The sequence below is a fragment of the Dreissena polymorpha genome, chromosome 4 (genome assembly GCF_020536995.1).
Source record: "Dreissena polymorpha isolate Duluth1 chromosome 4, UMN_Dpol_1.0, whole genome shotgun sequence".
Taxonomy (NCBI): domain Eukaryota; kingdom Metazoa; phylum Mollusca; class Bivalvia; order Myida; family Dreissenidae; genus Dreissena; species Dreissena polymorpha.
The window spans coordinates 86782550-86801191 of NC_068358.1; the positions used below are offsets into that span (position 1 = coordinate 86782550).

Consider the following 18642-nt stretch of genomic DNA (forward strand, 5'->3'; position numbering starts at 1 on the left):
GGACACAAATGTGACCCCTCTGCACATTGCCTGTAAGGGCGGAAGTATTGAGATGGTCCGCTTCTTGTTGCTCTCTGGGGCGAAGGCAGACACCCCAAACAAAGATGGGATCACTCCAGATATCATGGCCCTAGCGGAGGGATTTACAGATATAGCAGAATTGCTGAACAAAGTCAGAGGGGTAATCTATGATTTTTGTTGTGCATATGTGCTTTTGTCTGCCATTGCAACCAATGAGTAAATTGATTCCAACTAGCTCTTTTCAGCATTTTGTTTACCAAAAAGTCAGTTAATTTTAGTATTTAATCTGCGTGTTGATGTGTCAAAGGTTTCTTTCACTCAACATAAGTTAAAAAAAAAAAATTATTTGTAGCTATATTAATATGAACCATTTGAAAAATTGAAAATTTTATAAAGAAGCACTGAATGGGTGGAGTGAGGCATTCAGACTGATAACATTCTTTTAAAGAATGCAAAATACCTTTTAAAAAAATGTATTTTTTCATTAACAATTTATTTCCAATCACCTTTTTCCTTTCTAAAGTATTCATGTACATTAAACTTGGAATAATACTATTTCAGGAGAAAGGGGAGTCCTACATAAAGCAGCTGATTCAGTCAACCTTGACCCTACCCCAGATCAAGGTGAAGTTCCTGGGGTCAACGGGGGTGGGAAAATCCACGCTTATTGAGACCCTGAAGTGTGGCCTGTTCAGCAGCTTCTTCCGTAGGTCAAGGGTCACGAGCTCCAGTGCATCCCCACACTCACCGCATCCTTTGCTAGGAGGCAAACTGGCCAAAGGTACTGTAGCCTGACCTTGATTGAGTCTTGCTAGGAGGCAAACTGGCCAAAGGTACTGTAGCCTGACCTTGATTGAGTCTTGCTAGTAGGCAAACTGACCAAAGGTACTGTAGCCTGACCTTGATTGAGTCTTGCTAGTAGGCAAACTGGCCAAAGGTACTGTAGCCTAACCTTGATTGAGTCTTGCTAGGAGGCAAACTGGCCAAAGGTACTGTAGCCTAACCTTGATTTAGTCTTGCTAGTAGGCAAACTGACCAAAGGTACTGTAGCCTAACCTTGATTGAGTCTTGCTAGGAGGCAAACTGACCAAAGGTACTGTGGCCTGACCTTGATTGAGTCTTGCTAGGAGGCAAACTGGCCAAAGGTACTGTAGCCTGACCTTGATTGAGTCTTGCTAGGAGGCAAACTGGCCAAAGGTACTGTAGCCTGACCTTGATTGAGTCTTGCTAATAAGCAAACTGACCAAAGGTACTGTAGCCTGACCTTGATTGAGTCTTGCTAGGAGGCAAACTGGCCAAATGTACTGTAGCCTGACCTTGATTGAGTCTTGCTAGGAGGCAAACTGGCAAAAGGTACTGTAGCCTGACCTTAATTGAGTCTTGCTAGGAGGCAAACTGGCCAAAGGTACTGTAGCCTGACCTTGATTGAGTCTTGCTAGGAAGCAAACTGGCCAAACGTACTGTAGCCTGACCTTGATTGAGTCTTGCTAGGAGGCAAACTGGCCAAAGGTACTGTAACCTGACCTTGATTGAGTCTTGCTAGGAGGCAAACTGGCCAAAGGTACTGTAGCCTGACCTTGATTGAGTCTTGCTAGGAGGCAAACTGACCAAAGGTACTGTAGCCTGACCTTGATTGAGTCTTGCTAGGAGGCAAACTGGCCAAAGGTACTGTAGCCTGACCTTGATTGAGTCTTGCTAGGAGGCAAACTGGCCAAAGGTACTGTAACCTGACCTTGATTGAGTCTTGCTAGGAGGCAAACTGGCCAAAGGTACTGTAGCCTGACCTTGATTGAGTCTTGCTAGGAGGCAAACTGGCCAAAGGTACTGTAGCCTGACCTTGATTGAGTCTTGCTAGGAAGCAAACTGGCCAAAGGTACTGTAGCCTGACCTTGATTGAGTCTTGCTAGGAGGCAAACTGGCCAAAGGTACTGTAACCTGACCTTGATTGAGTCTTGGTAGGAGGCAAACTGGCCAAAGGTACTGTAGCCTGACCTTGATTGAGTCTTGCTAGGAGGCAAACTGACCAAAGGTACTGTAGCCTGACCTTGATTGAGTCTTGCTAGGAGGCAAACTGGCCAAAGGGTCTGTAGCCTGACCTTGATTGAGTCTTGCTAGGAGGCAAACTGGCCAAAGGTACTGTAACCTGACCTTGATTGAGTCTTGCTAGGAGGCAAACTGGCCAAAGGTACTGTAGCCTGACCTTGATTGAGTCTTGCTAGGAGGCAAACTGGCCAAAGGTACTGTAGCCTGACCTTGATTGAGTCTTGCTAGGAGGCAAACTGGCCAAAGGTACTGTAACCTGACCTTGATTGAGTCTTGCTAGGAGGCAAACTGGCCAAAGGTACTGTAGCCTGACCTTGATTGAGTCTTGCTAGGAGGCAAACTGGCCAAAGGTACTGTAGCCTGACCTTGATTGAGTCTTGCTAGGAGGCAAACTGGCCAAAGGTACTGTAGCCTGACCTTGATTGAGTCTTGCTAGGAAGCAAACTGGCCAAACGTACTGTAGCCTGACCTTGATTGAGTCTTGCTAGGAGGCAAACTGGCCAAAGGTACTGTAACCTGACCTTGATTGAGTCTTGGTAGGAGGCAAACTGGCCAAAGGTACTGTAGCCTGACCTTGATTGAGTCTTGCTAGGAGGCAAACTGACCAAAGGTACTGTAGCCTGACCTTGATTGAGTCTTGCTAGGAGGCAAACTGGCCAAAGGGTCTGTAGCCTGACCTTGATTGAGTCTTGCTAGGAGGCAAACTGGCCAAAGGTACTGTAACCTGACCTTGATTGAGTCTTGCTAGGAGGCAAACTGGCCAAAGGTACTGTAGCCTGACCTTGATTGAGTCTTGCTAGGAGGCAAACTGGCCAAAGGTACTGTAGCCTGACCTTGATTGAGTCTTGCTAGGAGGCAAACTGGCCAAAGGTACTGTAGCCTGACCTTGATTGAGTCTTGCTAGGAGGCAAACTGGCCAAAGGTACTGTAGCCTGACCTTGATTGAGTCTTGTTAGGAGGCAAACTGGCCAAAGGTACTGTAGCCTGACCTTGATTGAGTCTTGCAAGGAGGCAAACTGGCCAAAGGTACTGTAGCCTGACCTTGATTGAGTCTTGCAAGGAGGCAAACTGGCCAAAGGTACTGTAGCCTGACCTTGATTGAGTCTTGCTAGGAGGCAAACTGGCCAAAGGTACTGTAGCCTGACCTTGATTGAGTCTTGCTAGGAGGCAAACTGACCAAAGGTACTGTAGCCTGACCTTGATTGAGTCTTGCTAGGAGGCAAACTGACCAAAGGTACTGTAGCCTGACCTTGATTGAGTCTTGCTAGGAGGCAAACTGGCCAAAGGTACTGTAGCCTGACCTTGATTGAGTCTTGTTAGGAGGCAAACTGGCCAAAGGTACTGTAGCCTGACCTTGATTGAGTCTTGCTAGGAGGCAAACTGACCAAAGGTACTGTAGCCTGACCTTGATTGAGTCTTGCTAGGAGGCAAACTGACCAAAGGTACTGTAGCCTGACCTTGATTGAGTCTTGCTAGGAGGCAAACTGACCAAAGGTACTGTAGCCTGACCTTGATCTTGCTAGGAGGCAAACTGACCAAAGGTACTGTAGCCTGACCTTGATTGAGTCTTGCAAGGAGGCAAACTGGCCAAAGGTACTGTAGCCTGACCTTGATTGAGTTGTGCTAGGAGGCAAACTGGCCAAAGGTACTGTAGCCTGACCTTGATTGAGTCATGCTACGAGGCAAACTGACCAAAGGTACTGTAGCCTGACCTTGATTGAGTCTTGCTCCGAGAAAACAGGACTTAATGCATGTGTGTAAAGTTCAGTGTTCACAGGCTAATCAGGAACACAACTTTCTGCTTTTATGTTGTTGTTTTTTTTAGGAAGTCTCTTATAAGCAAGAAATTCAGTTTAGGCGAAAAGTGTTTTCCCTGATTAGCCTGTGCTGAATGCACATATTAATCTGGATGAAGCTTTAAGCACATGCCTTTAGCCAAGTTTTCTGAGAACAATGATCAATTGACCACTAGCCAGCTGTCAAACATACTAAGTGTGTAGCAAGTCAAATATATTGTTATTGACAAGTCTTCTTCTTAGGACATACTTAAGATCTTTGACAATGGAACCTTGATTTAGTCTTGCCTCTGAGAAATTAGACCTTAATGCATGTGCGTAAAGTTCAGTCTTCACAGGCTTATCAGGGATGACACATGCCTAAAGCCATATTTTCTGAGAATATTGTCATTTGACCACTAGCCAGTTGTCAAACATACTAACTGGGGAGCAAGTCAAATGTAGCATAAATGACAAGTTTTTTTCCATAGGACATGCTTAAGATCGTTGACAATTGAACTGTGTTCTGAAAAAAGTGGTCAAAATGCCTATAGGGACTGCAAATACTAATCTGGGACAACACATAACGGTCATGCATTAAGCCTGGATTTCACAAAACCAGGCTCAATTGGTAATTTTAGCTCGGCTTTTTTCAGAGAAAACCTGAGGTATTGTCATAGCCAGCTCGTGGTCCAGCGTCCGACGTCCGCGTTGTGCTGAAACCTTGACATTGGCTCTAAAATCAAAGTTCTTCCACCTACAACTTTGAAATTTCATATGTAGATGCACCTTGATGAGTTCTACACGCCACACCCATTTTTGGGTCACTAGGTCAAAGGTCAAGGTCACTGACCTTTAAAAAAAAAAACAACCTCGCCACTCACCTTTCTTCCTTTTTTTCTGACAAGCTTTCATTTTATTCAAAACTGCACTGGCAGCTGAGTGTTGTCACCCGCTATGCCGTGCTCTTGTTTTAATAGTTTTGTTCATTGTACCTTCTAATTTATCTACTGCAGGCGACCTGAAACAGTTCCTAAACACCTTCTAATGAACCTTACGTCTATAAAAAGTATTAACATTTGTGTTTTTCAGGGACCAAGTCTAAAATTCAGCGCCAGTACAGCTTACCTACGCCTCTGTGCTACTCAGTGGGCAACCCACAGTACACTAAGGGCATCAACATTCAGCAGGTCAACATCTCAGGTGTGTATTGACCCTTTACTTCTTAGATACGTATTTGTACGCATTTGTTGTCCTTAAGAAAGTTAAATTTAATTAAAGACCTTTCTTACTTAATTCAGTTTTCATTTCCAACCCTTTGATACTGATGAGCAGCAAACAGCATTAAACCTGAACAGACTGCGAGTTACTTGTAGGCTGTTCTGTCTGGTGTTTGCACATAGCCATTTTCACTTTGCTTATGAGTGGGAAAGGGTTAACAACTTAATGTTCAATGCAGATACAAGCATTCATGTAGTGGCATTATATTTTTTATGAATAATTATCTTTTACACCTGTCTCCTGACAGGATGTATTATCGAAACACCTCTGGAGGATGTGCAGGGTCTTTCCATTTTAGCTCGGCTGTTTTCGGAGAAAACCCGAGGTATTGTCATAGCCATCTGGTCGTTAGCCGTCAGCCGTCCGCCGTAGGCGTGGTGCTAAAACCTTAGCATTGGCTCTAAAATCAAAGTTCTTCCACCTACAACTTTGAAACTTCATATGTAGATGCACCTTGATGAGTTCTACACGCCACACCCATTTTTGGGTCACTAGGTCAAAGGTCAAGGTCACTATGACCTTGAATATAAAACTTTAACATAGGCTCTAAAGTCAAAGTGCGTCCACCTACAACTTTGAAACTTCATATGAAGATGCACCTTGATGAGTTCTACACGCCACACCCACTTTTGGGTCACTAGGTCAAAGGTCAAGGTCACTGTGACCTCTAATATAAAACTTTAACATAGACTCTAAAATCAAAGTGCTTCCACCTACAACTTTGAAACTTCATATGTAGATGCACCTTGATGAGTTCTACACACCACACCCATTTTTGGGTCACTAGGTCAAAGGTCAAGGTCACTGTGACCTCTAAAAAAAAAAAAAATCTGACAAGCTTTCGCAGCCTTTGGCGGTGCTCTTGTTAAGTTATACAGTTCTCATTGAATCTTCACCAAACTTTCTGGAAATGTTTGTTTACATAAAAAGGAGGCCAAATTCTAAACCAGCTAGTTTGTACATGTACAAGGAGTTATGGCTCTGTGTTTATAAAAAATGCCTTTTACGGTTTATGCTTTTTAATGCCTATAGTTTTTTAATGAATCTTTACTAGACTTTCTGACAATGTACACAGTAGTTGCTCTTTATTTAGAAAAAAGGCAACATTCTTAGTTTCTGCTGTTTAAACTTTCTTGAAATTTTTGTTGACATAAAATTGAGGCCAAGTTTGATCACCAGTGTTTTTGTACCAGTCTTTTCTGGGTTATTGCTATTTCTTTATACAAAAAAAGTTTGTCCACTGTTTCTGCTCTCTATTCTTCAGTTGTCATGGAATCTTCAACATGCTTTTTATGTCCCCCACCACTATAGTGGGGGACATATTGTTTTTGAACTGTCTGTTGGTTGGTTTGTGTGTTTGTTTGCCCCAACATTAATATTTTGCCATAACTTTTGCAATATTGAAGATAGCAACTTCATATTTGGCATGCATGTGTATCTCATGGAGCTGCACCATTTGAGTGGTGAAAGGTCAAGGTCATCCTTCAAGGTCAAAGGTCAAATATATAGCTTCAAAGCGGCGCAGAAGGGGACATAGTGTTTCTAACAAACACATATCTTGTTTCAAAAATAAGTTGACATAAAATGGAGGCCATTTTTGATAACAAGCCAAATAGCACCTGAAACTTCTGTATTATTGTCTTTTGTTCATAGAGAAAAACAAAATTCGCCATTTCAGCTCTCTTAACTATTGTACTTTCTATCCAATCCAAACCATACCGCCTTTAGTTCTTATTAACCCTTTCAGTGCTGGAACCAAGTTTTGAAGGCCTTGGCAAACAGTTTGGATCCAGATGAGACGCCACAGAACGTGACTTCTCATCAGGATCCAAACTGTTAGCTATTCTGATAGTATTCTTTGAAAAAAATCGAAGAAAATGCTAATCTTAGAAATTCAGCAGACGACATTTTAGCAGATGACAAATTACCCAACATGCAAAGGGTTAATGATTTCTTTCTCCTCCCAGGTGTGGGAGACATCACTGTCTGGGACTTCTCTGGCTATGAGCCCTACTACATGCTGTATGACCACTTCTTGGGGGAGGCAGGCTGCTTGCACGTGGTCATGTTCAGTCTGGTGGACTCATTCGACGAGCAGCTTGCTCAGGTCAGCTTCTGGCTCAGTTTCCTCAAGACTCGCATCACGCCGCTGCTACCTCTTGGTAAGTGCAAGATTTGACTTTGAACTAATCATCATACTGCAAAGACGTAAAAAATATATAGAAAATAGACGAAATGTGTGCATGGTTTGTTTTTAATAGAAGATAAAGTACGAATTTACACTTTTATAATAATTTCACTTGCACATACTTCATCATAATTTTTATACACCGTGCTCTGGAAGAGCTGGGCTTTATGGTATTGAATGTCTCCAAAGTGCAGGCTAATCCGGCACAATACTTAACCCACATGCGTGAAACCTGGTTTTCCCAGAGGCCAACTCATATAGAATGTCAGGGCCCTGTGACGTAATATGTAAACTCAATCTCCAAAGTTGATATTTAAGCTATGTGAGACTAAGTAAAGAGATCTCGATGTAATCAGCAGGCTGTTATCCAACTTTAAATTAAAAAAAATTTAAAAATATTTTTGTAACTTTAATAAAGATATGTTAAGGTGCAATATGAAATGAAAGCTAAATTTATCACATCATGGAGTGTTGTTTTGGAAAACTGGGCTTAATGCATGTGCGTTAAGTATTGTCCCAGATTAGGCTGTGCAGTCTGCAGAGGCTAATCTGGGACAACACTCTCCGCCTAATCTGGAGTTTTGTTCAGATAGTACTTCTTTAGCTTTAAAAAAGTGAACTTACATTAAGCCCAGTTTTATAGAATGACTCTCAATTTTACAATACTGACGTTACACTGTATGCTTTGTTCACTGCCAGGTCCAGGTGGGCAGTTTCAATACCGCCCCAGTGTGGTTCTCATAGCAACCCATGCAGACAAGGTGGGCTGTCACAAGAATGCCCGGGGAGAGTATGTCAGCCCTGTAGCCAGTAGTATTCTTGCAAAGGTTGGTTCCTGGTATAGGATTCTTCATGTACTAGACCATTTTAGCCCGGATTATGAAAAACTGGACTTAATTCATGTGGGTGAAGTGTGGTCCCAGATTAGCCTGTGCAGTCTGCACAGGCAAATCAGTGACGTCTGTTTCTGCTTTTATGGAATTTCTTGTTTGAAGAAAGTCTCTTTTTAATGCAATTCCATTTATGTGGAAAGTGTCATCCCTAATTAACCTGTGCAGACACAAAATAAGGCTCATTTGATTTGTTAACCTTTGGTTCTCTAACTTACGGATGTTTCTTGTTAGCTTTTTGCCAAAAATTTATATTCAGGCAGATTTATTCGCAAAATTTCTTATAGACATCTCAAAAATAAAGGAGTTGTGAAATTTTATAGCAGAAAAAGTCTTGTTGTTGTCGGTTTGTCTTTTTATTGAAGGCCAGTGACCAATTTATCACACATTTCATAGCAATACATACAACACAAAACTTGACATGACTCAAATGAGTGGTAACTGCTTTGAATTGGTAAATGAAAAAAACATCAGTTCTGTTCTCTTAAAATGGCCTTTAAGAAAGACAAGTACAAAAAACAATGCACCATTGTTTGCACATACTTGTAAACCCAACCAATTAGAAATATAACTAGTTTTATTCTGGGCAGCAGATTGAATGAATACAAAAATCAGTGGACACTGTTGAATCTGCTATAACATATCATTATTGATATATTCCCACAATGGCCAGTATGCTTTATTTAATGGGCCATTTGTATTTTGAGGCACGTTAATTTTGTTGCAGGTCCAACAGAGGTTTCACTGTGACCTTGACATTGTTGAGCGTGTGTTTGTGATGGACACGCAGGTAGCAATGTCGTACGATGTGAAGGCTCTTAAACAGCAACTGTACCATCAGCGATCAGCTATACTTAAGGTAGGTCCAACTGTACCATCAGCGATCAGCTATACTTCAGGTAGGTCCAACTGTACCATCCGCGATCAGCTATACTTAAGGTAGGTCCAACTGTACCATCAGCGATCAGCTATACTTAAGGTAGGCCCAACTGTACCATCAGCGATCAGCTATATTTAAGGTAGGTCCAACTGTACCATCAGCAATCAGCTATACTTAAGGTAGGCCCAACTGTAACATCAGCGATCAGCTATCCTTAAGGTAGGTCCAACTGTACCATCAGCGATCAGCTGTACTTAAGGTAGGTCCAACTGTACCATCAGCGATCAGCTGTACTTAAGGTTGGTCCAACTGTACCACCTCGATCAGCTATACTTAAGGTAGGTCCAACTGTACCGTCAGCAATCAGCTATACTTAAGGTAGGTCCAACTGTACCATCAGCAATCAGCTATACTTAAGGTAGGTCGAACTGTACCATCAGCGATCAGCTATACTTAAGGTAGGCCCAACTGTACCGTCAGCGATCAGCTATACTTAAGGTAGGTCCAACTGTACCATCAGCAATCAGCTAAAATTAAGGTAGGTCCAACTGAATTATCAGCAATCAGCTATACTTAAGGTAGGCCCAACTGTACCATCAGCGATCAGCTATACTTAAGGTAGGTCCAACTGTACCATCAGCGATCAGCTATACTTAAGGTAGTTCCAACTGTACCACCAGCAATCAGCTATACTTAAGGTAGGCCCAACTGTACCACCAGTGATTAGTTGTACTTTAGGTAGGTCCAACTGTACCATCAGCGATCAGCTATACTTAAGGTAGGCCCAACTGTACCATCAGTGATCAGCTATATTTAAGGTAGGTCCAACTGTACCATCAGCGATCAGCTATACTTAAGGTAGGCCCAACTGTACCATCAGCGATCAGCTATACTTAAGGTAGGTCCAACTGTACCATCAGCGATCAGCTATACTTAAGGTAGGTCCAAATGTACCATCAGCAATCAGCTATACTTAAGGTAGGTCCAACTGTACCATCAGCGATCAGCTATACTTAAGGTAGGTCCAACTGTACCATCAGCGATCAGCTATACTTAAGGTAGGCCCAACTGTACCACCATCGTCAGCTATACTTAAGGTAGGTCCAACTGTACCATAAGCGATCAGCTATACTTAAGGTAGGCCCAACTGTACCATCAGCGATCAGCTATACTTAAGGTAGGTCCAACTGTACCATCAGCAATCAGCTATACTTAAGGTAGGTCCAACTGTACCATCAGCGATCAGCTATACTTAAGGTAGGCCCAACTGTACCACCATCGTCAGCTATACTTAAGGTAGGTCCAACTGTACCATCAGCAATCAGCTATACTTAAGGTAGGTCCAACTGTACCATCAGCGATCAGCTATACTTAAGGTAGGCCCAACTGTACCATCAGCGATCAGCTATACTTAAGGTAGGTCCAACTGTACCATCAGCAATCAGCTATACTTAAGGTAGGTCCAACTGTACCATCAGCGATCAGCTATACTTAAGGTAGGTCCAACTGTACCATCAGTGATCAGCTATACTTAAGGTAGGTCCAACTTTACCATCAGCGATCAGCTGTACTTCAGTTAGGCCCAACTGTACCATCAGCGATCAGCTGTACTTAAGTTTGGTCCAACTGTACCATCAGCAATCATCTATACTTAAGGTAGGTCCAAATGTACCATCAGCGATCAGCTGTACTTAAGGTAGGTCCAACTGTACCATCAGCGATCAGCTGTACTTAAGTTTGGTCCAACTGTACCATCAGCGATCATCTATACTTAAGGTAGGTCCAACTGTACCATCAGCGATCAGCTGTACTTAAGGTAGGTCCAACTGTACTATCAGCGATCAGCTATACTTAAGGTAGGCCCAACTGTACCATCAGCGATCAGCTATACTAAAGGTTGGTCCAACTGTAACATCAGCGATCAGCTATACTTAAGGTAGGCCCAACTGTACCATCAGCGATCAGCTATACTTAAGGTAGGCCCAACTGTACAATCAGCAATTAGCTGTACTTAAGGTAGGCCCAACTGTACCATCTGCAATCAGCTGTACTTAAGGTAGGTCAAACTGTACCATCAGCGATCAGCTGTACTTAAGGTAGGCCCAACTGTGCCATCAAACTTCAAAGTTTATATATTTCATATTTTGCATGTAACATTTTATTTTGGCCTTCTACTTTGTTTAATCGAATTTTGACCCTGGTCGAAAATGACACCTAGGGGTCAAATATATTACATAGACTAATAGAGCAAAAGAAAAATATCCCTGAAACCAAATGGCCAAAGAGTTTAAGACTTTATATGTGAGGCCTCATTGCTGCTGCTTTGTATGCTAGTGTCGTTATTTTCTTTCTACTGAGAGCTACTGTTGTTGTTTCCAGTGGCAGTGTTACGTAATGAAAACTTACCATCATTACAGTTGCAGAATATTTAATTAAAGGCTATTTACTTTTTCCAAACTAAGGTGTTTTGGTTTCCTGACAGTTATGTCTACATTTTACTGTGCAAAAATGCACTTGCAATTTGGAGGCATATTTGTTCATAGCTGTTGTTCAATTACTTGCACATGTCATAAATAATTTACTTTCAATATTATTTATATGATTTTTTAAAAATTATTCAAAACTTATTATCAAGAACTTCGAACTTACTTATTCTTAAAGTTTAATATATGACACTATGATAAACAGGAAAGAAAAGTACAGCATGATCCTAGGTGTGGGAAAATGGGTTTAATACATGTACCTGAAGTGTAATCCTAGATTAGCCTATGCATTTAGCACAGGCTTATCAGGGACAACACTTTTGTGAATTTTTAGGTTTAGAGGCAGTCTTCTCAAAACGAAAATCTGGTCTTGGCAAAATGTGGTGTCCACTATAAGTCTGTGCAGACTGCACAGGATAATCTTGGAAACACTTTCTGCACATGCATAAAGCCACATTTTCACAGAGCACAGCTCATACACAATACAAGAGTACAATGTATTGTAGGTGCTAGGGAAGGCGAGCGGTTTCCTGGAGTCGATGCTGCTGACCCTCCCCTCCTGGCGACGCTCTAGCTCCTCCTATCCGGTGTTGTCGTGGCAACAGTTCACGGAATTTGTCAGGTCAAAGGTCAACCCCCTGGTTGGGGACAGCCACATCAAACACCTGGTGGAGCAGCTGCAGATAGTTGGAGAGGTATGCTGGAGAAATATGGAGGGCATGTGAAGAAAAAGGGTCAAGTGAATAAAGCTAAAATGAACGAGTGAAATTAAGAATTAGAAAAACAAAGGCATTTCCATGTGTATTGTTGTATATTTTATTTTCTGCCCGAACATTTGTACAACAAATAAATACAGCCTTTACATATCAGTGTTACCAAGACCTTTAAATGGGGATTTGTTAGCACAAGTTGGCACTCTTGTTAAGTTAATTATTAAAAAAGATTAAACTTACTTTAAGTCTACCCAAATAAGCACCATCTCATGAAAAATAACTCCAAATTTAATGGTTACAAATGGCTTTCTGAAGGCATTAAACAATACATAAAAAGAACTGGCAAACAAACTTGTGAAATTCTAATTGTGACTTTTTTAATTGACATATTTCAACTAGTGATCTGTGTCAAATTAAAAATAATTAACAAAAATTAACAACAGACAACTAAACAGATTGCTCGACATGGTCAACTAAACACATTGCTTTATGTCCATAGCTATATATGAAATACATTCTATTATGTATGAACCACTTTGTATGACTATCAGGATATACCAGGAACCAAAATTGAAGATTATTTTAATTATGTGTTTCTCATTGTTACAGATAATATACCTTGAAAAAGACTCTGGAGAGAGTTTAGTTGTGTTAAACCCAAAATGGCTGTGTAGTGATATTATCGGGAACCTGATTTCCCATGAGAAAATAGTCCAGTCTAGAATAACAGGCTGCTTCACAGTGGATGAATTCCAAATCATGTACCCTGAGACTGATGCACTGGATTTACTAAATGTGCTTGAAGCGTTAGAAGTGTGCACACGATGTGAAAATGACGATGAAATCGAATATGAATTCCCATGCCTGAACTTTGTTGAGACATTAAATGGTCTCTGGTTGAGAGATGTGAAACATTTTGGCAACGCTGTGTATGGTGGTATACGATTGACATGTCCTGACAGTGTGGCGCAGCTAAAACACATATTTCCCCGAATTCAAACTCATTTACGGCGTAACATTCTGCAAGAGAATGATGACCCAGATTCTGACCTCTACCAATGGCATCATGGATCCAAGTACTGCTGCGGGGACCTGGAGGGTATGATATGTATGGACCGCCAGGAACAGTATGTTGAGATCAAGGTACGTGGACCACCAGAATCTGCTACCGCCTTGTTCTATTTCCTTGAAGACTTTGTGAATACTGCTGAACAAGTGATAACCCATGTGATACCTGGTGTATATGTAGAGAAACAAGTGCTTAGCCCTTCTCAACTTAAGGACCACATTAAAACCACTCATTGTTATTCTTCATCTGAGATTCTGAGCTCTCAGTTAAATAAATGCTCCTCACTGACTCTGCCAGGGGGAAAAACTGAAAATTTCATTGACGTCATGTTCATGGGTTCGAGTGAAGTGCGTAGCGCAGTGTGCCTGGGAGTGGATTTGCCGATATCGTACCTGCCGATCCACACCCGTCAGCTGCTGTGTCAGATCATGGACCCCCAGGACCCCCTGGGGAGGGACTGGTGTCTGCTGGCTGTGACCCTGGGGCTGGAGACCTGCCTCCCCTCCCTGGACGCCAGCACACACAAGCACGAGAGCAAGACCGAGCGAACCCTCGAGGAGTGGGCCACTGTGGAGCCACACGCTACGGTGGGTCAACTCATCGGAAAAATGCGTGAATTCAATCGTGACGACGCTGTGGAGATGCTGCTAAAGAGCTGCCCCCTCTATAGGACCCTGATCTATGATGAACACAGCGCTGATGAAAGCGCAACCCCTGCTACCGGAACAGCTTCCACAAACACTCTATCCAACTTGTCCAGATGACCCTTGAATAATCCTGGTGCTACCTCGGCTTTGAATTAAAGTCTGATATTTTCATACCGCCGCGTTAGTGTTGCATGCTCATATCTGCTTCTTTTAAGACATTTTAGATAGACCCTCTAGGGTGGATAGAATTCTAGGGTGGCTTTACATTGGTAACCAACTGTTGCTTCAAGTGATATTTAATTTGGGTAAAATCATTGATATTTATATTTTTTCATGTACAATTGATGATACAAAGTAATGCGATGAAATAGACATTTTATGAAAAGGTTTACTTTTTTGTACTTTGCACACTTTGACCGTGAACTGTCTGATTGCCTTTTATGTTGTTACCTTGAACTTGATACAGTGATCATTACCATAGGTTACAAGGTCACTTTGTGAATAAGAAGGGTATGGTATTGTCAAGTTGTTAGAGTGATTGTCCAAAACAACAATGCCAGTACAGATGTATGTTAAATGTGTATTTGACAGCATTTATTGGTGTAAATATTGTATTGAGAATTATTGTCTCTTTTTCCATTGCAAATCCATTTTTGTTATTGTACATGTTGATTTTTTTTTGTAGAAATGCTTTTGTGCTGCATCAGATATTTGTATAACTATGTTCTTGAAGCAGTTATTGCATGATAGCTGACATGGTACTGTTGAAAATTCTTTCCGGTGATTTGCAAATATAGATTTAGAAATAGTTTCAGTTAGGCTTTCGTTTAAAGTAGATTGTATTCTGTATATATTATTTAAACTGTAAAGGTATATTTTTAATGAACTGCAATTTGTGGTAGTTTTTTTGTTTTCAAATTATTAAAACTTTATACATATTATTCTTAATTATGAAAACATACTTGGAAGAAATTTCGTCCTAAATAACTTTTCAAGACCTATATATTGTTAACACAATTAATAAACCTTTATAAATTGAGTGCTTTTCCTTTTTTTGAGTTCTTTCATAAAACACAAGAAACTAAAGAAATCTCATACCATGTTCTATGAAGTCTTATCAGCTTGCTCCAATGTTCAAGGTCCAGTTGATAGTTTATTTGAGCCTCGGTGTGGGAAAACAGGGCTTAATGCATGTGCTTAAAGTATTGTCCCAAATTAGCCTGTGTAGTCCTCACAGACTTATCAGGGACGACACTTACACTTTTTGAGTTTTTTTTTATTTTAAGGAAGTCTCATCTAAACAAAAATTGAGTGTAGGCGGTAAACATCGTCCCAGATTAGCCTATGTGACTGCACAGGCTACGTTGGTATGGCACTTTGCGCACATGGATTTTGTCCAGTTTTTCAGATAGTTCGGCTCATTCGTTTTTTGGCTATTTATATTGTGTTCATGTTTTTTTGATGCTTAAAAACTATAAAAGTTATTTCAAAATAAATATGATATTTTTAAATGAATCTCCTGTCCATTTTAAATGTTATTTATTTTGTTCATCTGTTATAAGATCAACCATATTGTTCATCAAAGTATTTGTGAATTTGTTTTATATTTTACCTGTTATTGGTAACATATTTTTTCAGTGTATAACATGAAGTCAATTTGGTGTTTTGGGCCAATATTAATAACATGAATTTTATCATAGATTCATTACCTTAATGGAATTTTTTTAAATTCAATGTTAACTTAATGAACAGTCACTGTAAGTGTGTTTTACATAAGATCTTTTAGGATATTTGCCTGCAATCATTCAGTATTTTTAAAGAGGCACCTTAAATAAACATGGTTATAAGGATTCTATTTCTACAATATTTTATGTGCAAAGGAGAAAGTTATTAACCCCTACCCCTCATTATGAAGTAAGTGTGGTGAAATCACCATGAATTGTCTGTTGATACATCGGTCAGTCTGTCTGTCATTCTAACTTGCAGGTATTTTTCGTAATGTTTTGCATGTTTGATTTTTATTGTCCTACAAAATAAAATTACTAAAGTAACGCCTCTGTTTCGATCTAAGAATTTATGAAAAATTATTATATTTACTATAAATTTTTGGGCAAAAATCTTCATCTCGAAAACTACAGCATCTAGATGTGTTATATTTGGTATAACATAATATATTGGCCTTCTACTTAATTTAATGAAATCTTGACCTTGGGTTCATTACTGGCCATATTGTTAAGAATTATATCACAAAATGAGTAACAAATCATTTAATATGAAACCAAAAGGCCAATTGGTTTTAAGTTTTGCAAGATTGTATGGTGATTCTCTACAAATTTACAAAATTGACACTTGGTCCAAATTTTGATTGCTACATCTTTCTACATATGGGGAGGTGGGGGTAATGACAAGTTCTAGTTTTTGTTATTGCCCTTCCTTGTTGGTCTAGTCTTTTACTTTGGTGTTCATGTCTGAATAACGTTCCTTTTGTTATCTGAGTATTCATAGTGTTCAATATGTACAGGGTACATTTTATTGTCACTTGTCATTCTTATCATGTCATTTTTGTGCAAATAAATTGCGTTTAGAGAATGACTAAACATGAATATGTTTTGTGTACTTCCTTTCATTAGTTACGATTTTGATATTATAAATTTAAATAACTTTGCATCGGCATTTTTCTTCCGTTCTAAATACCTGGTGATAAAATAGCAATACTCTTAAATTACAAAAACCATCACTGGTGATTATCTTTTATATGTCATATTGTATCCCACTATAGTTTTATATGTAAGACTTTGTACATGTGCTACTGTTTATATGGTGCTAATTTCATAGGACCAAGGAATTTATCCCGATATAAAAGGAGCTGAATATTTCCCTGCTCTAAATTGCACTTAAAATTGAACTCTGTTTATATGTGTTTAGATATGTGACTTAATACTATGAGAAAGTGATATTAGATCTACATTTTTACTGGTTATAGATTCCATCCTTTGATTTATTTGTAAAACACATGTACCAAAACCATGTTTACTTAGTTAGCCTTTTTTCATTGCTTTATTCCTGTAATGTATTTTGCTGTGTATTCACAAAGATGAATATATTTCTGAGAGAATATTTCAATTAATCTCCATATTAATGCAGTATTGCTATACATTTACTTGTACAAATTAAATTTAAAGGAATGTCTATAGGATCAACCATTTAAGGTAAAAGGAACATTGTATACCATGTTGTGTTTCTATTATTTTTGCAAACTATGTTTGTTTTATTTTACTTTTCAATGAATGCCACCCAAAACTGTTATTGCCTATGTTAGGCAAAAATGTATGAATGCATATCTTAGTGTCTAAAATGTTGAATAGTTGATGAAAGAACAAATGCCAAAAAACATACAAACATACAGTAGTATATGATATAAGTATTTGTATATATAGTGTAATATATAATGTAATGTAAATGTGGATATTAAATATGGAAGATTATTTAATGAATATTTGTTGTGAGGTTGTAATATTTTGCGTAGAATGACCTGATCAACTGCTTTTGATTTGTTATGACCTGATAATAATAAGCATCATGCAATTTGCTGTTCATATTGATTTTTATTCTTGTTTTTAGTTAAGAAATTCTGCCAATCAAATATTATGTTTTTTCTTAATTTTAAACTGATAATACTTTGAAATTATTACTGCTTTTTATGTCATTTTAAAGGTAATCTTATTTGTAAGATAAAACCTTTATTAAACAATTGGAAATCATGTCTTACTTATTTACACATGAACATTAAAGCTTGTTGTACGGGATACCTATGTACTGCACTCAGGGAAAGACTGCCTAAATGTATGTGCATAAAGTATCGGCCCAGATTAGCCTATGCAGTCCACACAGCATAATCTGAATTGACATTTTCTGCCTAGATTGGATGTTGTTTAGAAGTAACAAAACATTCCATGTTAAAGGGGAAGTGTCTTCCCTAATTAGCCTGTGCAGACTGCACAAACTAATCTGGGACAATACTTAACGCACAAGCATAAAGAGTTTTTTTCCCCCAAGAGTGCTGCTAACATGGTCTGTATAATTTTAGACCTGCACATACATTATTGTTGTAATGTATGTTTTTCAGCGCTTTAAAAAGTCTAAAAATATTTATTTTGAATATTTTCATATTTTTGTTTAGTTTATTCAGTTCCTGGCATGTGACAGTTTATAAATAATAGATCTTCAAATCCAATGAGGCAGTTTTCTTGTTGTTTTTCTCAGCACTATAAGTCCACTTGTGTATTAACCCTTTACCACTCAGATACATATTTTGACGCAAATCAGTGACAACACTTTCCGCTTGTATGATTTTTTTCGTTTGAAGCAAGTCTCTTCATAGTAAAAATCAAGTTTCGGCCGAAAGTGTCATCCCCGATTAGCCTGTGCACATGCATTAAACCCTCTTTTCACAGAGCATGACCCATATTTATTTATTAAGATGGGTCAAAATGAGTGAGTTTCTTGAGGTGAGGGCAATGCACATTAAATCTTTCTATTCAAAAAGAAGTAAAAATGCTATGTTAGTTATGAACAAGACTATTGCCAAGCAATAAAAGTCCCCTACCGGTTCCACCATTGTCAGAAATTCCACCATTGTCAGAATATTTTTT

The 18642-nt window shown here is 39.4% G+C and overlaps 1 protein-coding gene across 2 annotated transcripts in view; it reads left to right on the forward strand.

Annotated features, from left to right (window-relative positions):
• The window catches only part of LOC127876680 (death-associated protein kinase 1-like), a 137377-nt gene extending 119153 nt beyond the window's left edge, over positions 1 to 18224 (forward strand). For both annotated transcript variants that reach the window (XM_052422062.1, XM_052422063.1), the window contains 8 exons: positions 2 to 181; positions 583 to 802; positions 4932 to 5042; positions 7088 to 7282; positions 8008 to 8135; positions 8926 to 9057; positions 12068 to 12256; positions 12884 to 18224. In XM_052422062.1, the coding sequence (XP_052278022.1) occupies positions 2 to 181; positions 583 to 802; positions 4932 to 5042; positions 7088 to 7282; positions 8008 to 8135; positions 8926 to 9057; positions 12068 to 12256; positions 12884 to 14107 (2379 nt within the window). In that variant the 3' untranslated portion in view covers positions 14108 to 18224. The remainder of the gene's footprint in view (position 1; positions 182 to 582; positions 803 to 4931; positions 5043 to 7087; positions 7283 to 8007; positions 8136 to 8925; positions 9058 to 12067; positions 12257 to 12883) is intronic.
• The last annotated feature ends 418 nt before the right edge of the window (positions 18225 to 18642 follow it).